Source organism: Protopterus annectens, chromosome 15.part0 (assembly GCF_019279795.1).
Source record: "Protopterus annectens isolate FY-2018-M chromosome 15.part0, PAN1.0, whole genome shotgun sequence".
NCBI lineage: Eukaryota > Metazoa > Chordata > Ceratodontiformes > Protopteridae > Protopterus > Protopterus annectens.
This window is the reverse complement of record NC_056749.1, coordinates 113,760,102-113,777,193: the sequence shown is the minus strand read 5'-3', so window position 1 is coordinate 113,777,193 and position 17,092 is coordinate 113,760,102. Positions and strand designations below refer to the sequence as shown.

The 17,092-nt window shown below is 39.2% G+C and overlaps 1 protein-coding gene across 2 annotated transcripts in view; it reads right to left on the bottom strand.

Moving 5' to 3' along the window:
* Window positions 1-12,566, bottom strand: part of CLCN5 (chloride voltage-gated channel 5) — a 1,034,303-nt gene extending 1,021,737 nt beyond the window's left edge. The window contains exons 1-2 of one of the 2 annotated variants that reach the window (XM_044057498.1): window positions 12,384-12,566; window positions 9,547-9,699 (exon numbers count right to left, since the gene is read on the bottom strand). In XM_044057498.1, coding sequence (XP_043913433.1) covers window positions 9,547-9,682 — 136 coding nt within the window. In that variant the 5' untranslated portion in view covers window positions 9,683-9,699; window positions 12,384-12,566. Of the gene's footprint in view, window positions 1-9,546; window positions 9,700-12,103; window positions 12,123-12,383 lie in introns of those variants that run through there. The other variant, XM_044057499.1, reaches the window with a different exon arrangement.
* Window positions 12,567-17,092: the final 4,526 nt, after the last annotated feature.

Here is a 17,092-nt window from a genome sequence, read left to right as displayed (position 1 = left end):
CTCTATAATGGGTCTAATGAGTGACGAGGAGAGGGGAGCAATGACCTCTTTTTTCTGGATGAGAAACCTTTTGTGATGAGATGAGCCACGTAGAAGGATTTCCTGACCACTGCGGCGATGTGATTATCAAAGGAGAGACTACTGTCCACCTGTGTCCCAAGGTCTCTTATTACACTTTCGGTGTTAAGTAGACTACCACTTATGTGGTAGCTCATGGGTACAGAGTTTTTACCAAAGGGGATGACAATACACTTTTTGGCATTGAGCTTGAGGCCATGGCTTTGACACCAGGCATCTGTCTTAGTGAGGCCCTTTTGTAGGATGTCCACATCGTTAGGAGTTTCGATTATGGCTCCTAGTTTGCAGTCATCTGCAAACTTTGTTAGCCAAAGACCTTCTGTGTTAGCCTGTACTTCAGAGAAGTAGATACCAAACAGGAGAGGACCCAGGACTGAACCCTGTGGTACTCCACTTGTCACTGGTCTGAAGTCTGATTTGGAGTCTGCTACTTTCACAGTGTGGGTTCTGTCCATGAGCCAGTTGGCAACCCATCTTGTGACATAGGGATTTATAGCTAGTTTAGTGAGCTTATCTATAATTCCTGAGTGGGGGATGATGTCGAAAGCCTTGGCGAGATCTAGATAAGCTGTGTGAACCACCTTACCCTCATCTATGGCTTTGGTGACTGCTTCAAAGAAGTCAATCAGGTTTAGGAGACATGATTTGCCTTTTACAAACCCGAACTGGGTAGGGTCCAGAGTTTGGAGATTACCAATGTCTTTGTTTATGAGTTCCATGATGATACATTCCATGGCCTTGCAGACCAGGCTCATCAGGCTAATGGGGCAGTAGATACCTGGGTCCGTCATGGCTTCCCCTTTGTGGAGTGGGATAACTGTCACGGTGTGCCATTCAGTGGGCACAAAGCCTGAGGTGAGGCTATGATTGAACATGGTACTTAGGTAGGGTGCCAGTTCATTCTGTAGTTTGTGCAAAATGCAGCCTGGGATATTGTCAGGTCCCATAGATGCTGTGTTCTTGGCTTTGGAGAGTGTGTTTTTTACCTGTGCAGCCATGATTACAGGTACTTTGCATTCTTCCGGTATAGAGATGGGCCCTTTAGGGGATGAGAGAGGGGTAAAGTTAGCACTGAACCTATCCGCCAGGATGTTGGCAATATCAGTTGGTTCTGTATATTTAGTGCCATTGTGCTGTAACTCAGAGCAGATCTTAGTGTTGCCATTGAGATTCCTGACATAGCTATAGAATGCTTTGCGGTTGTCTTTAGAGTCAGTGGCAATTTTGTTTTTGTAACTAGCTTTGGAGGATTTTATGAGGGATCTCAGTTTCTTACTGAGGTTGACCAGGGAGTTTCTCCAGTCATGGGATTTTACTCTTTTTTGCAACAGTTTCTTTCTTCTGTTGTAGAGTTTGTTTATGACAGAGGACCACCAGATTGGCTTCCTTTTTTTGGTCTGTAGATCACTGTGTCAGACAAGTTTTGAGTTGGGTATGTGCAGACATCACACATATAGCTGACATCCTTTTATGGCTCTGGCATGCAACGTCACACGTATCCCTTATCCAAAGACTTTGGTATACTGGCCGGATGTCCGGTGCTGCAGGCAGCAACCTCCCTACAGTTATGAATACTGCAACATGAGAATAGAAGGACATACAGTTATGGAAACCTTATCAGACTTAGAAGCACAAGCAAACCAGAAAACACAAACACTTGCACAGAACTAACACAGCTCACAATCTACACTGTCATGATCAGGACCCAGACAAGCTCAGGCTTTCCAGCTGTGGCAATCTTTTTTTCTTGAAGAACTGCTGAGGAACCGAAAACAAAATCAAGTGAAAAAGAAGAAAACTAATTTGAAGTAAAACTTCATTTGACAGACAAAAGTTATGAGCTGAAATAGAATATTACAGAAATTTCAAGTGTATTGTCACAACTTTGTGACTGAAGTTTTGCACCACTGCATGCGGTACACAAAGTGTCACTTCAGTCCCATTGGTGAACATTGTCTGCATCTCCTTGGAGAGATAACCCTCTTAAAAATTTGTCTTCCCCACAATGATGCCACTGAAAATTAACAGTGATCTTTAATCTCAGTGACATCAGCTCAGGGGAAAACTTGAGAGGCATCCGCAGACTTTAATGGACATAAACTGCGTATGCACAAAGGTACAAATCTATTAAAGACTATGACCTTAGCCCTACACAGTGACGTCACTGAAGGAAAACACCAAAATTATCTGGGCTGTGGTTTCAGTAAAAAGTTTTCAAGTTTAAACACAAGATGCATCACTGCACTTACTCACCAGATGCGTAAAACTGATCAGATCCTATGGAAGCAATTAGGTAAGATCACCATCAACTTCTGGACATGTTCCAATACACTGTACACATACGGATGCAATTAATTTAGAAAATTGTATAAGCATTCCTCAATAAAAAGTACGCCCCTATGACTTCCAGTATGGCTATAATCTAACCAGACATGATTCTGCAGGTCTCATAGCCCTAGAAAGAAAAATACGTAATTAAGTTTTATCCTAAGAAAAAATTAAAGTATTGAAGTACAGACACAGTGTATGTGGAGAAGAGTGAGAAAAGGGAATAAGTGGGATAGTAGCTGTAGAAAAATTCAAAAAGAGATTGTGGGAAATGGGAGTGAGCAGAAGGAGCAATATGGGAAGAGATCAAAGATTTAAAAGCAAGCAATGACACACAATGTGTTGAAACAAGAAAAAAGGATTGAAGAGATTTAACAACGGCTGAGCAATCACTCGGAAATTATGCAGGGACTGACAGAAGAGAATACAGAACTATAAGTGCCCATCAGCAAAGATTATTCTCAGCAAACCCAAAAACTCAGCAAAAGCATCAACTAGCAACATAAATACAGCCTCAATCAGTGGATCCCCAAATAAAAAGCCCACTGGGCAAGCAAACACACTTCCCAGGACTCTAGTCATAGGTGACTCCACTGCAAGACATACTGATACCCCACTGACCAGGCTGAACAAGAAGACAGCAGTTAGTTACCGATCTGAAGCCAGGATCTGACAAATTACATATGCACTCAAGTCATTACAACACAGGTACCAGTATGATTCCATCACTGTCCAAACGCACCTCCCTGGACTATATAAAGAGAGACACTATAGCTCTCTACGTATCTCAAGATGGTATGAGCCTAGCACTGAACAGCATATTACCTTCCCCAAGGATGATGCCATAATACAAACAAAAGATGATGGACATTAACAACTGGCTTTGTTTCTTGTGTCATTCCAGTATTTGTCAGCATGGGAAGACATAGTTAACAAATCATGTTGCTTTGCCAGGGATAGTCTGCACCTTTCTCCTCTAGGCTTTTGAATACTGGCTAAAATGTTATCCTTCCCCATAGAGCCTTTTTTAGGCAATGCCAAACTGAAAAACCTACTGACAAAGCAACATCCACTCAACTGAAACTCAAAATGTTCCTGCTCAGTGCCAGGAACCTAAACATAAACCTAAACTCCCTCCAAGCCCTCATCGCCTTGGACAATACAGATATCTGTGCCGCTACTGAGACATGGTTTAAAGCTGCAGAGTACCCCAGCAGTGCAAGGTTTCAGTGTCTCCCACACTTTTAGACTAGTAACTGCACAGGCAGAGACTAAAAAGGTGGAGGTGTCCTGATTTACAACAGCAACAAGCATTCCTCTAGGTTGGTTAAACAGGATGGTGCACTGCAGTTTCTCCACGTGCAGATCCCCGTAAATAAAATCCCATACTGTATCTTAGCAAGCAATAGGTCACCATCTATGTCCCATGACACTCACAGAGGATCCTTAAACCTACTGGAAACACTCCCCATCCAATGTAACACATTTCTTATGAGGGACTTTAATTACCCTTCTATAGATTGGGAATCCTAAATGGCCCCAAATCTGCAGGCTCAGAGATTCCAGGACTTCATAAATACAAATACCCTTAACCAGTTAGTGCATACTCCCAATACAGGTTACAACATAATGAACTTTGTACTCATAAATTTGGAAGAATGCTGCACTACCCCCATGACACATTCTCCACATTAAAGTCCGACCATAAAGCAGTCTCCTTCAAAATATAAATCAACCAGGTAACCCCAATAACAGTTAAGAACTATTCCAAGGCAAACTACCTTTTATTAAGCAGCAGTTTATCAAAATTCAATGTCCTTCCAAATACAGAGAACGCTGTGGCCTATGCAGAATTGTTAACAGAAACTCTACATAATCATATCAATGGCTGCATAGAGGCTGTTGTACCTAACAGAAACAAGCCCAAAACTAATTCCAAGAATTAATCTAGGATGGCACCAGAGTGGTTTAACAGGTTATACAACAAAAGGAAAAAAAATCAGAAAGTGTGACTCCCACAAAAATAAGAACTCTTATCACCAAGACAAAAAGGCAGATAAGAAGGTTAATCAAGTCCAATAAAGCCATTTCTGAGGTCAAGAAAGTTTCCTAGGCAAAAGACAAACATAAGGCCTTCTTCAGCTATGTCAGAAATCTCGAAGGCAGCACACAGCAGTGTGAACTGGTGATTAATGGTGCCACAGTCACTGAGACACTTGATACAGCAAATCTGCTGGCTGACAAATTCACTTCCAACTTTACCGCCCATTCACCAGCAGTCACTTCTCATGAAATACCTTCAAACATAACCCCTCCAACAATAAACAGAGAGCATGTCCTGGCTGCGCACACTAAGGCCAATAATATAGCCTCAATGGATCCTAATAATATCCCAGGATGCCTCCTGCTTCATCTAAAATATGACATATCAGTGCCACTGGAGTTACTATTTAACTATAATCATAAAACAGGCTTCATGCCATGAGAATGGAGGAGAACTGCAACAGTCATCCCTCTTCATAAGGGCAGACCATCGACAAATCCTGGAAACTACAGACCTATTAGTCTCACTAATCTTATACGCAAAGCCATGGAAAGAATTATCATGAAAACGATCAAGAGAGACATAGGGGACCTTCAGGGCACTGGATCCATCCATGTTTGGCTTTGTCAAACGAAGTTCATGCCTACTGAACCTGGTGGACTTTTTTAAAAAGGTCGCTAAGGCAATGGATGAAGGTAAACAGTGCATACTGCCTACCTTGACCTGGCTAAAGCATTTGATACAATACCCCACTTTGGTGTTGTTAACAATCTTATGGAATTAGGCATAAACTCCTATGTAACATGCTGGACAGCTAGCTGGCTCGAAGATAGACCCAGGATGTTAAGATTGGTGAGACCACTTCCTCAAAGGCTCTCAAGGCTCTGTGCTGGGCCCGCTCGTCTTTGGGGCCTACTTCTCAGAAGTCAAGGCCAATGTCAAAGACCTCTGGCTAACAAAGTTTGCACATGACTGCAAACTGGGAGTAGTCACAGAGTCCCCTCATGACACCAACATCTTACAAGAGGGTCTAACACAATTCAAAAATAAAAAATTAGCAAATTATTGAGTCACAACTCAAGGAAGAGAAACCCAGGGGGAAGGACAGGAGATTGGAAGAGATGCCAGACACATCTTCAGGCATGCCAAAAAGAGGAAAACTGCTTAAGAAACAAAAAAGACTGAGGAAAATGAGCAAAGTTAAAGAAGCAATGAGGAAAAGCAGGCAAAAGAATTAGAAAGATAAACCAACACATTTTCGTTTTCTCAGACTGTGGACATGGGGAATAATGGAATGCATTCAACTAAGGATTTAAGGACAGAAGTAATTTGGGGATGGCCAATGGACAAATACTAATGTTATGCACTAACTGAAAATGAGTGTGTAATATGAAGCTTCTCATCACCCATTAAACTATGTGCCCTTCAGTAAACGAGACAATTCATAGGCGAGTGTGATCTTCTACTAATAACAGAAATAAGATTTGAGGTTGAAGTTAAAGGACTAGAATGAGGTATGAAAATAGCATCACTAAGTGGGCAACAAGGGAAAACATAACACAACTTAAACAGGGTTCCAAACGCTTTAAAATAAGTCTCGGGTGCAAGTCATATGAAAAGAAATATTACAGGAATAGCAAAACTCAGATGTTTGAAAAGAGAGAGACTGGAGTGGATAAAAGGGAAAACAGGGCATCAAGGAATGTGTTAGATTAACATAAAACGTGTAGAATTAAACCAGTCATTTAAAATATAAGGGGAGGCTAATAATCAGTAAGCAGACAGAGCTCGGTTGCAATCTGGCTGAAAAAGCAGAAGGCTAGATGAGACAGGAGCTGGGCATCTACTAATTATGTGTCCTCTAGTAACATCTGCTTCAGTACAGAGAAGAGCAATATCTGACAACAATTGGTTAAGGGAACAAAGGGCAAAAAAAAAAAAATCAATCTACAAGCTAAGAAACAGAGCAAGTAACTAGGAAATGGGGAATGAGGAAAAGAACCGTAACATTACATGAAGAGTGAAAGTGTTAGTATAAGGCACAGGCATAGGTTATACAGCAATACCGGAAAGACGCAGCAGAGATAGAACTATATAAACATTTGAAAAAGGGAGGAACATGAAAAAGGCGGGTCAAATATGACTGCAACAAGGGTTCGCCAATGAGACAGTGGATGAGAGGCTAAAGGAGAATAAACAGGAAGTGATGTCAGTGAGTATGGTGACAGGAAACAAGCAGTCAAGAGTAACGGAATGTTGTTAACAACTACAACATGCAAAGTGCGAGAAGACTGAAGGGTAGTAGGACTCAAGAGAAGTTAGGTGAAGACAGTAGAGGGAGCACAAGAATGGAAGAAAAGAGATAATATCAAATGTTTGGTGATATACATGAAGTACAACTCAAGAAGAGGGAAGGGAAGTATCTGTGTTTCAGGAAAAGGACTGAGCTACTAAGCAGGGCAGTGTGTCAGGAAGAACGGAAGGGAGGGACAAATAAAAAGGTACACACAAAAAATGTCAGACTGGTAGGGGTGCAGAATAGACAAGGGATAAGAAAAATAAAACATCTCGAATGTAATAAAGATAAGGGAAGGCTGCAGAGCTAAGAAGGCAGAGGTACATATACACAAGGTACGCTACAATAAGGGAAACTGGAAGAGCCCAGAAAAACACAGATGCGGTAAACAAAAGAGAGAGGGAAGGAAACATTAAGAAGGACCAGCATAGCATACTAATTACATCAGTGAAGAGGTTCAGTGATCAGGTGAGAGAAAGTGTGAGGGAAATAAAGTAGGAATTATGAAACAATACAAAAAGCATTACAATATTATAAAGGGCAGAAAGAAGCAGGCACCATACATGCATGATGCACGAGAGACATTGTCATAGTAATGACGGTAAAGGAGGTGAACAGGCAGAATCACAGCAAAAATAGATACTCTAAAAACTGTAAGCATGTATAAAGGTTTTTGGAAAGAAAAGGGGGGTATAAGGCGTAAACAGAGCAAAAGAGAAGTGCAGGAAAAGGGTGGAAGAAATCAGAGGGGCAAGAAATGTATGAGAGACAAAAACAAGTGTAACAAATGGGAAGGTCTAAGATTAAAATAGCATTGGAACGTGAACAATTTGGAGAGTAAGGTGTAGACATAGTGTCTGCTTATATGTGCTGGGGGTGCTTAAAAGCAATAAGCACAAATAATTGCTATGCAAGAAAAACTCACAAGAAGAGCATAGGAAACTTAAGGGAGGGGTTACATATTGACAGCTAGTTCATCATGTGACACAAAAAACAAGGAGGGGGTAACCCCATTGATCAATACATTATTACCAATGTAGAAAGAAGAGAAACTAGATGATACGAAAGGACAATATGCAAGAATAAAAGGGTGGCTGCAAGGAGACAGTACGGCATTAGCTTGCACTTCTGTTGAGCCTCAAATGAAAATAAAAGTATGAACAGAGGTTTTGGAAGGCATAATTTGGTTTCAAGAGGAGATGGAAATAGTTATTACAGACTGGAACTTTCAACAGGGAGGAGAGATGAAGATAAAGGTCTAAGGACAAGAAAGCTAAGAAAGGAGGGGAGACTTCTTGGGAAATACCCAAGAGTGGCAGGATAGGTGGATATTTGGAAGGAAAGGAAAAACAGAGAACAGAAAGGAGGTTATACGTTTTACTCTGGCAGACGTAAAACTTGATCTAGGAAAGACACGAAATGTGTAACAACGGAACAGGGGAATAGGATAAGGAGAGCTGAGGCAAATCTAATATTGCTCTCTGATCATGCATCAATGAGATCAGAAATTCATGTGGAAGGGAAAATAGTGCTGGGGAGTCACTGGAGAGCACCAACATACCTCACAGAAAAGGAGAAAGAGAGAGAGAGTTGTTATGAAGACAACAGCAAAAGAGTTAGACAAAGAATACATGAAGAGCAGGGCTGGGATGACATAAAAAAACAGAATAAGGAGGACAGTGCAGAGAAAACTGAAAGAAACAAAAGGGGTAAACAATGCCAAACTAATAAAGAATTTCAAGAGAAAAGAAAAAAAAAGGAAGGGGAGAAACACAGAAGCTGGGGTGAGGGAAAACAGAAATTACAGAAGGGGTAAACCAGGAGTATTTGGGATAGAAATACAGCTGTTGAAGTTATAAACCTAAGTCAACAAATGTTGGCAGTAAAAGTGCAGCTAGGAGTAGAAAGGGGCATATTTGGATTAAACACCAATACATTGGAAGGAATTTTATTAGATTTCAGGAAATACTTTTGACCCCTGTAAGCCAGGGAAAACAGAATATCAGAAATTAGGGTGAAGAAAGATACAGAATGTGAATTTCCACAGACAAATGAGATAGGGGTTGAAGAAAAAATATGCCCCTATACCCCCTTCACATACCTTTATTTCAATACCAAACCTCAGACTCATTGCACCCATAGGAAAGAACAGCTGGAAACCAGCATTTGTGCACTTAGTATGGAACTAAGTGTTCTGCATACTGAAACGACTGACCAATGTACCTGCAAAGAAAATACCAAACGCCTCAAGTACAATCTAGAAGAAAGGACTTTTAGACACTGACTTTTCTATTTCATAAATTCTTCAGTAAGGAAAACCACTGCCCTAGAAATATCACTGAATATCTATGTAAAATGTTACCTTATCATTTAAATGAAATATGTAGTCAAAGAACCCTTGAAATAGGCATGTTACCGCTTTCGCCATGATCTACACCTCTAGCAAGATAACTAAACAAAGGACAACAAATGACATTACCAAACTGTTTTAAAAAAGAAAAAAAAAGCAGCCATCCAAATGACATTTAAATTTAACCCACACATTGAAATCCAGCAGTGTTGCTGCAGTCCCAGATGTTCAGCTATTTCACAATGCTCAGCTGAACAAACCACAAACTGAGTTTCAATGATTGGTCAACAGACACACTTAATGAGTCACCTCCTCTTATACGAAAATACATTCAGCTTTGAAATGCTTAACTGTTATCCGGCCAAAATACTGCTTTAACAGCCATATGAACAAATACAAAGTAGACCTAAGCAATAAAATCAGCAAGATGAGGAGTGCAGCTTTACATACCCTCTGCAATGTCTCTATCGAGTGGTGCATCGTCATCTGTCATAGAAAAGTCCAGAGTCGCTCCTGCAATCTCCACCATGTCTTCATCACTTGTGCCACTATCAATGCTAGCACTCCGATAGCTTTTCTTAATCATAGTGACCAGCTACACGCCTAAGGGGGAAAATCATTACACTTTAATAAAAGTGCAGTACTGAATTCATTTCTAGAACTTACAACAGCAGTAGTTTAATGTCCATTGTTGAACGCAATGTTAAGCTAGTCAGAATATATCCGAGAACAACATGCATAGTGCACACCTGTTTCAGTTCCCACAACCTCTTCAACTTCTTCCCGCTACACAGCAGCTCTAACCAAGTCATAATAATAATACTCATTTGTTAACCAGGTTAGGCCCACTGGGCAAACATTGCCTTTTCAGGGGTGACTCAGGAGTAATTTCTGTTTAAGGGACTTGTTCAAGGTCACACAGTAGTTAAATGAGGGCTGACAGTATCAAACCCAGAACCACAAGAACTACAGCTACTGCCTTTAACGCTCTGAGCCAATAGCTAGGATAGAGCTCCCAAATAACCCTTCCAAATTACTTCAGATTAGTGTACCATATGTTTAACGAATCATCAGCTAAGAATGAACAATAGAAGGGAAAGTAATCATTCCCTAAGAGACAAGTTGTTAAATGGGTCACAGGAAACTTACCTAGGGCTGTGAAAGTCTTGACACTGCAAGTAACAACCTTTACACCATGAAAGTTCTGACATGTCCAAACAATATCCCCTCATCCCAGGAGAATATCACAACATTTAGAAAATGGCTAAACTGATGCATTATGACAGAAAAAAATAGTTTTAAATTTTAGCAGCTGTAAATTACTGGCTGTATTTCTAAACATCTTGAAAAGTTTTGCCCTCTTCCCTGGCCTAGTAACTGCAATACAAAACATATATATATATATATATATATATATATATATATATATATATATACACACACACACACACACACACACACATATATATATATATATATATATATATATATATACATACACACACACACACATATATATATATATATATATATACACACACACACACATATATATATATATATATATATATATATATATATATATATATATATATATATACACACACACACACACACACACATATATATATATATATATATATATATATACACACACACACACATATATATATATATATATATATATATATATATATATATATATACACACACACATATATACATATATTTTTTTTTTCCTTCTTACAATTGTTGAAGTTCAGGAAAAAAACACATCCTTGTTCAGACAGAGCAGTAAAGGTACAATGATGAAATTTCTTTCCATTTACCACATTAAGTTTGCACATTTCTCCTTTAAAATCTAAAACAATGTTTTCTGTGCAGACTAACATAACTCCTGTTAAGGGAAGTACAATATACAACAGCACTTTAAAAGGTTAAAAAAAGCATTGCTCCTAATGAGAAACAACTAAACCAAAGTTTCAAGGCCTTATTTCCAGCATTAATGTTCACAAACTTTGTTGTAGGAAAGGTGCCAAAATAAAACACTTCAAAGCAGAGAATGTGAGCCTTTGTCTCCTGTGACCCATGAATCCTTGCAGGTTCCCATCATCTGACAAATCCCTAATGTTGGGCATTTAAGTGCAGGGAAAGGAAAACCGTGCCTCTGCAAAAACTGGTCTATTTACATCTTGATGCCATGTCCCAAGTATCTATGCAGTGCACTACTGGATATGTGCGTTTTGCATTTTACCTACAATGACAATGAAGGAAAAATACACGCACAATGTAAAAAGGGCATTTCATTTAATTAATTTTGTCAGTGGCACATCATGACCCTGAAGACTTGTCCTTGGTTTAAGAAAACGCACTATGAACTGTAGTGCGACTGTGCTATGCAGAAAAGAACAGAGTTTCTACACATTCATTCTTCTCTGCCGCAACTAGGAATCTATTTTATTTTATCAACAGTAAAAATGTGCAGCTTTAAATTGCCGTTTACTTAATTGTCTCAAGCTGAAATAAAAGTTGCTTCATGGTCACACTAGACAAAAACAACTGGTATGTAAGAGAATACAAGGTATTCAGTTTACTGTGGAAGGCAAAGGCTTTACAGGAGTTTATTCAGGACTTCTGGTTTTGCTTTTATGTCACTCAACAGCTTCAGTCTTGGCTTTAGCTGCACAGTGGCTGTAAACAACAGACTGACAACTTCCGGAAAGCATTTTATAAAGATTACGTTTATGACTCCAAGTGGTAGCTGTACTGTGCTGTTAATCCACAGATGACAACATCATAGTGGTTCAACTTCTGGGCTTACTTGCAAATACTTTATGTACCTTTACACTCTTAAAATATAATAGACAGAAGAACATACAATGCAAGTAAGCTATTATAATAAACAAGCTCAGGGTCATGTGATAATTATCAGCTGACCAGATCGTTTAACTCTCATTATCTTCTGACAACCTGCAGTGACTCCAAACACCAGTGAAGAAAGACTCACGTAGGTTTCTGGGAAAAGTAATGCTGTCACAGATCACCTCCCCATCAAGCTGACATTACTTTAAAAGTGCTTGTTTCTCTAAATGAGACATCCTAATACAACTGAACAATGAAGGCATGGTACGACAGTCAAATGGGACATCAGTCCACTGCTAGTTCCTGGTTTAATCCACCAACATGTACCCAGATGAAGACATCAGAATCAAGGGCGCCCGCAGGCAGGTGCAAGGGGGTGCACTTGTACCCCCCTGGATTTTCTTAGCGCTTTTTTTTCCACTTACTTTGTTTTTCCCCCGTTTTCCCCGTAGCCTGCATTGTTATTTGTTCAGAAGTAGAGAACTGTTACTGGAGATGGCGTGGCGGGCAGTCACATGACTGACGCGAGTCTGACATGACAACTCTACAAGCCTCAAACTCCCAGAGTTTAAAATTCGGGTCCACTCTAAAGCAGAGCAAAGTAACGCCCACTCAACCGTGTCACTCAAATTCCCACCCACAGTAGAAACATCCTGTATAGCTTCAGTTCCATTCCTGCTTTGGCTCCTACCCTCAACTGCGCTTTAGCTTTGTGTTCCTGTCTCTGTGCTGTTGGATTTTATTTTTGTGAAGTTTCTCCCATTTGTTGTGTTGGTTAACCATATTAATTATTTTCTGTTTATGTGCCGGTATGTTGAAACTGTATCCCTGAGAGCCAGTTTCACTTGTACTTGCTGAAAGGTCCCGTTTTGCTCTTTGCGTTGAATACAATATTTTTCAGCCATGCTTCCTTATAGAATGTCCATGATTTTTAAAAAAAAGAAATCCACAATTTTTTGGAGGAACAGACTCAAAATGTGTGACAAAGGTCTACACAGTTGAGAAGCATGACCTAATCTTTCAAGAGCCGATCTCAGTCCTTACCCAGATCTTGCTCCTGATCTCCAAAGATGTTTCTTTTTTCTATAAATTCTATAAAATGATTCCCCTGCCTGTGACATGAGTGTAGCTAAGCTGGGTGGGGGAAGAAATTTTCAATTAACCGAGCGCGATCTTTATTTAATGCAATACCGGTTTCTAAAAGCCGGTATTGCATTTGCGGTCAAACGCGAGTGCTTTTGTGCCCTGTTTGTGGTCTTAACTGGAGCATCTGCTTGTTACATTGTAGCAAGCAGCTTGTTACAGTTTACAGTTAAAAAAGAACTTTTTTTTTTCTTTTAAGTACAAACTAAGTAGTGTAGCAGGCTGTGCAGGCATAGTATAAACTGCAACTGTTTGCTATTATAGTCCTGCTTCCGTCTGAAAATAGAGATGTTCCAATTAATACTACTACTGTGACACAGTGGAGAGGGGAAATGTAATCACCAAAATAAAACTCCCTTGTGTATGTACCTCTTGGAATGTTATCGCTTCCTGCATGTTACACTGCTGAAAATCTCTCATGGTATATTTTTAACTGATGCACTGACTTACAATGTAACTAAACCCTGCATAAACATCAGCAGACTGGTTATTATACTAGCAGCTAAGAAATAAAGTCATAAATATGCTTTTGTATTTTTGTATGTTTCTTGAAGGCTATAGTCCTGTTCTTTTAACTCAGACTAAGCATCCTAGAGGTCTTTTGTTGTGCATTAATAAGACTGATGGATATGATGGAAACATTTCTGTTTGTTTCTCATTTTTAATAGCTTAATAAGATACCTTGCAGTGAAGTTAACTTATTTGGGCAATGCTTAGTTTAGTTAAGAAGCTGTATGTGACAGCGTCAAAGTGCAGTATAATATTTTGCTGCATTCTGTTAGCAGTGAATATTTTTTTGTAAATATTGTGCCCCATAGATGTTAGGGGATGCAAATGCTGCTTTGTTGTTTCCAAAATATTTAAATGTGATAAGGCATGGTCATTTTGTAATACAGATTGTCAGTGCTGCGTTCACTATACATTGTTTTCCTAACTAGGCACAGCTTTAGGTAATGCTCTTGTTACTGAGTTAGAGTATTAAGTTATTCTGTTTATCATTCATATCATTCTGGTGTGTGAATTCTGGTAAAGAAGTTTGTAGTAGATGATATGTGGTTGAAAATGGTACTTGAGATATATATATATATATATTTTTTTTTTTCAGCAGAGGCCCACGGACAAAAATTCCAGGCAGAAATTCCTTTTCAGAACAGGCTTTTCTGAGACCAGTGCTAATCTGGAAGGCCTCTGGATGATGAAGTTTGATTGCTCCCACCTTACAGTCATCATCAGTCATCAAATCCCCCATTGATGTAGATAAACTTTGGGGGGGGGTCTAAATCAGATAAATGATTGGTGCCAGAGTCATGACCTAAAGCTAAGTGTGAAAAAATACAGTATCATACCATTTGGGATGTTAATAACTCCTGCAAATTGAAACATTAATAGCACACCCCTAAGAGTAGACTCAAAGTTGAGAGATCAAGGTACACACATAGATAGCACCCTTAACTTTGACCGCCATGTGTCCACATTGGTGAGGAAGTTGTTCTGTGTGGCACAGCTTTTTCAAATGCCCCTGATTTTGCAGATTGTTTCTGATTTTCCCTAATGTTTTCCATTGCTACCTGATTTTCGTCTAATAGTGTTTTCATTTTCATTCCAGCTTGACACTAATATACTTCTGCTAAACTAAGCAGGGAAGTTTTCTTTTATGTTTCATTATGTTTGGATCTGGTGAGGTCAGCAGATATGTATGCAGTCCTATGTTTGCAGATCAATATATGTAATCAATTTTGAGGAGGCACATATCTCTTTCAGAACAAGGAATATGTTATCTTTGTATACCCTGTTTATATATATATATATATATATATATATATTTTTTTTTTTTTTTTTTTTTTGAAAAGTGTGTTTTTCTTTTCCTGCTCAACTGATCGAATACCTTTTAGGAAGAGAAAATTGCTTTGCAGCTTGGACTTTATTCTTAAGTTTCAAGGCTGTGTTCAGTATTAATTTTAGTCTGCTAGAATATTCTTTACTGAGTGTTAAGCACATTTGTCCATGTTTTATTGTTGATCATTCATCAATTCCTCAAATATTAATACACACCCTCCTGCTGAACGTTCTTTACATTACATTCCTGTCTCAGACATGTTTTCTTGGTGCTGTAGCTTTGCTGCTTTAAATGTCACTTCTGTACATTTATCAAGACCAAATATTCTTATATCAGCTGAGAAAGTTTTGATCACTTGCAGTAGTGTTTTCAGTTCCTCAGCTGATAAACTATACAGTTTTAAATCAGCCACAAAAAGATGATGATAAGTCTTTACAATTGCTGTTTTCTGGGAGCCAAATTATAACCATGACTTAGTCTATTAAATAGACTGCTTAATGGCTTAAGTTTAAGACAAAAGAACAGAAGTGACAGAGTCACCCTGGAATATCCCCCTTTGAATTGTTATCCTGTGATAATAAATTGTCCTTTATCGTGGCTTAGTTACAGAGTTGTTTGCCACTGTATCATGGTCTCTGTAATGTAATTGATCAATGTAGGGTTATCTTATACATCTGTAAGCACTCCTTTATCCAATAATGTGGGATGTTGTGAAATGCTTATTTGTAATCTATACATGCCAGACTTAGATTCTATCCCTTTTTACAATTCTCTATTATGACTTTATGTATCAATAAATAGTATTTTCTTTCCATATGACTTTCTTTTATTACCCTGTTGTTCTGTTGCCATGATTGAGTTTTCTTCTAAATGACTATAAACTTTGTCAGCATCAACTCCATTATACAGTTTATACATCATCAGAAGCAAGTTATTGGTCTATAGCTTACAGGTTCTCTCCTAAGGTTGAATATCATTTTTTGGTTGTTAACCAGGTTGGTGATTGTTCAAGATGTGCATATAAGTAGTTCTTACTCGCAGCTAAATCTTCTTGTAAAGAGGTCAGTAAGAAGCTAGGTACTGCATCTGAGCCAGGGGGTTCCCAAAATTTTGCTTCAGTTTTTCTTTATCCCTTCTAATAACCTGTACCTTCAAACTTCTTACTGTTTCTTTCACTTCTTCTATCCATTCAACATCTTTGTTATGTTCCACAGAGTCTTCATAGATATTTCTCCAAACTGTATTCATTTCTTCATTTTGTTGGTGGTGTTTCCATTCCTGCTGATGTTCTTCATGTTTCACTGTTGTAGTCATCACATTTGGGTTATCCCAGTCTGGATAGCCCTCAGTTGGCCAGAATACCAGAGACCTCATGTTTGGGTGTCCGTTGCTGTCGCCTGCAGACTAAAATTAAAGTTGTCAAGAAATATAAAGGGAGGCAGCCAATGCCATTACATGTCTTTCTTGCCACGGAGCCTGAAGCAGTAGCATTTCACACGAGTGCCAGTCGGCCGTTTACCAATCCTCATTTTCTGAATTGCAGTCTTTGAAAGCTAAGTACCCATTTGGGGATCCTTTTTTCTTGCTCTAACTGATGTCAGAGAAAGTCAATAATTGTCTTGCCTGTGGAAAACCGATTCCTCATCATGATTTTCATTCTTACTGCATAACTTACTTAGGCCTTGAGCACGATGTCCCAAACTGCCATTTCTGCACTTTGTTTAACCCACACACTATCCGTCACCGGGCTAAAATTCTAGTTAAGCATTTTCGTAATTCTCCGAAGTATCCCGATGTGGCGTCCATTAGCCATCCGACAGCCAATCTTCTGAAAAAGCGTAAAGATAAACACAGAGACAGACTGCAAAGGACTAAAACTTCCCATGACACTACCGCTAAATTGTGTGTCAGTTCTTTTGGGCCTTGGTGAGATGCTTTTGCAGTCCGCGACACCCGCTACTACCTACCCAAACAAAATAAATAAACCACACACATACACTAACCAATCCCTACTTCTAACCTAAACTAAAGCACCAAAACCCTACCTCCAACACTACACTAAACCCCACAAACACAACTATCTATGCACTCTCTGTAACCCCTCCCTAACCCTAAGGTCCATAACTACCACCACATCCCCTACAGACATGCACC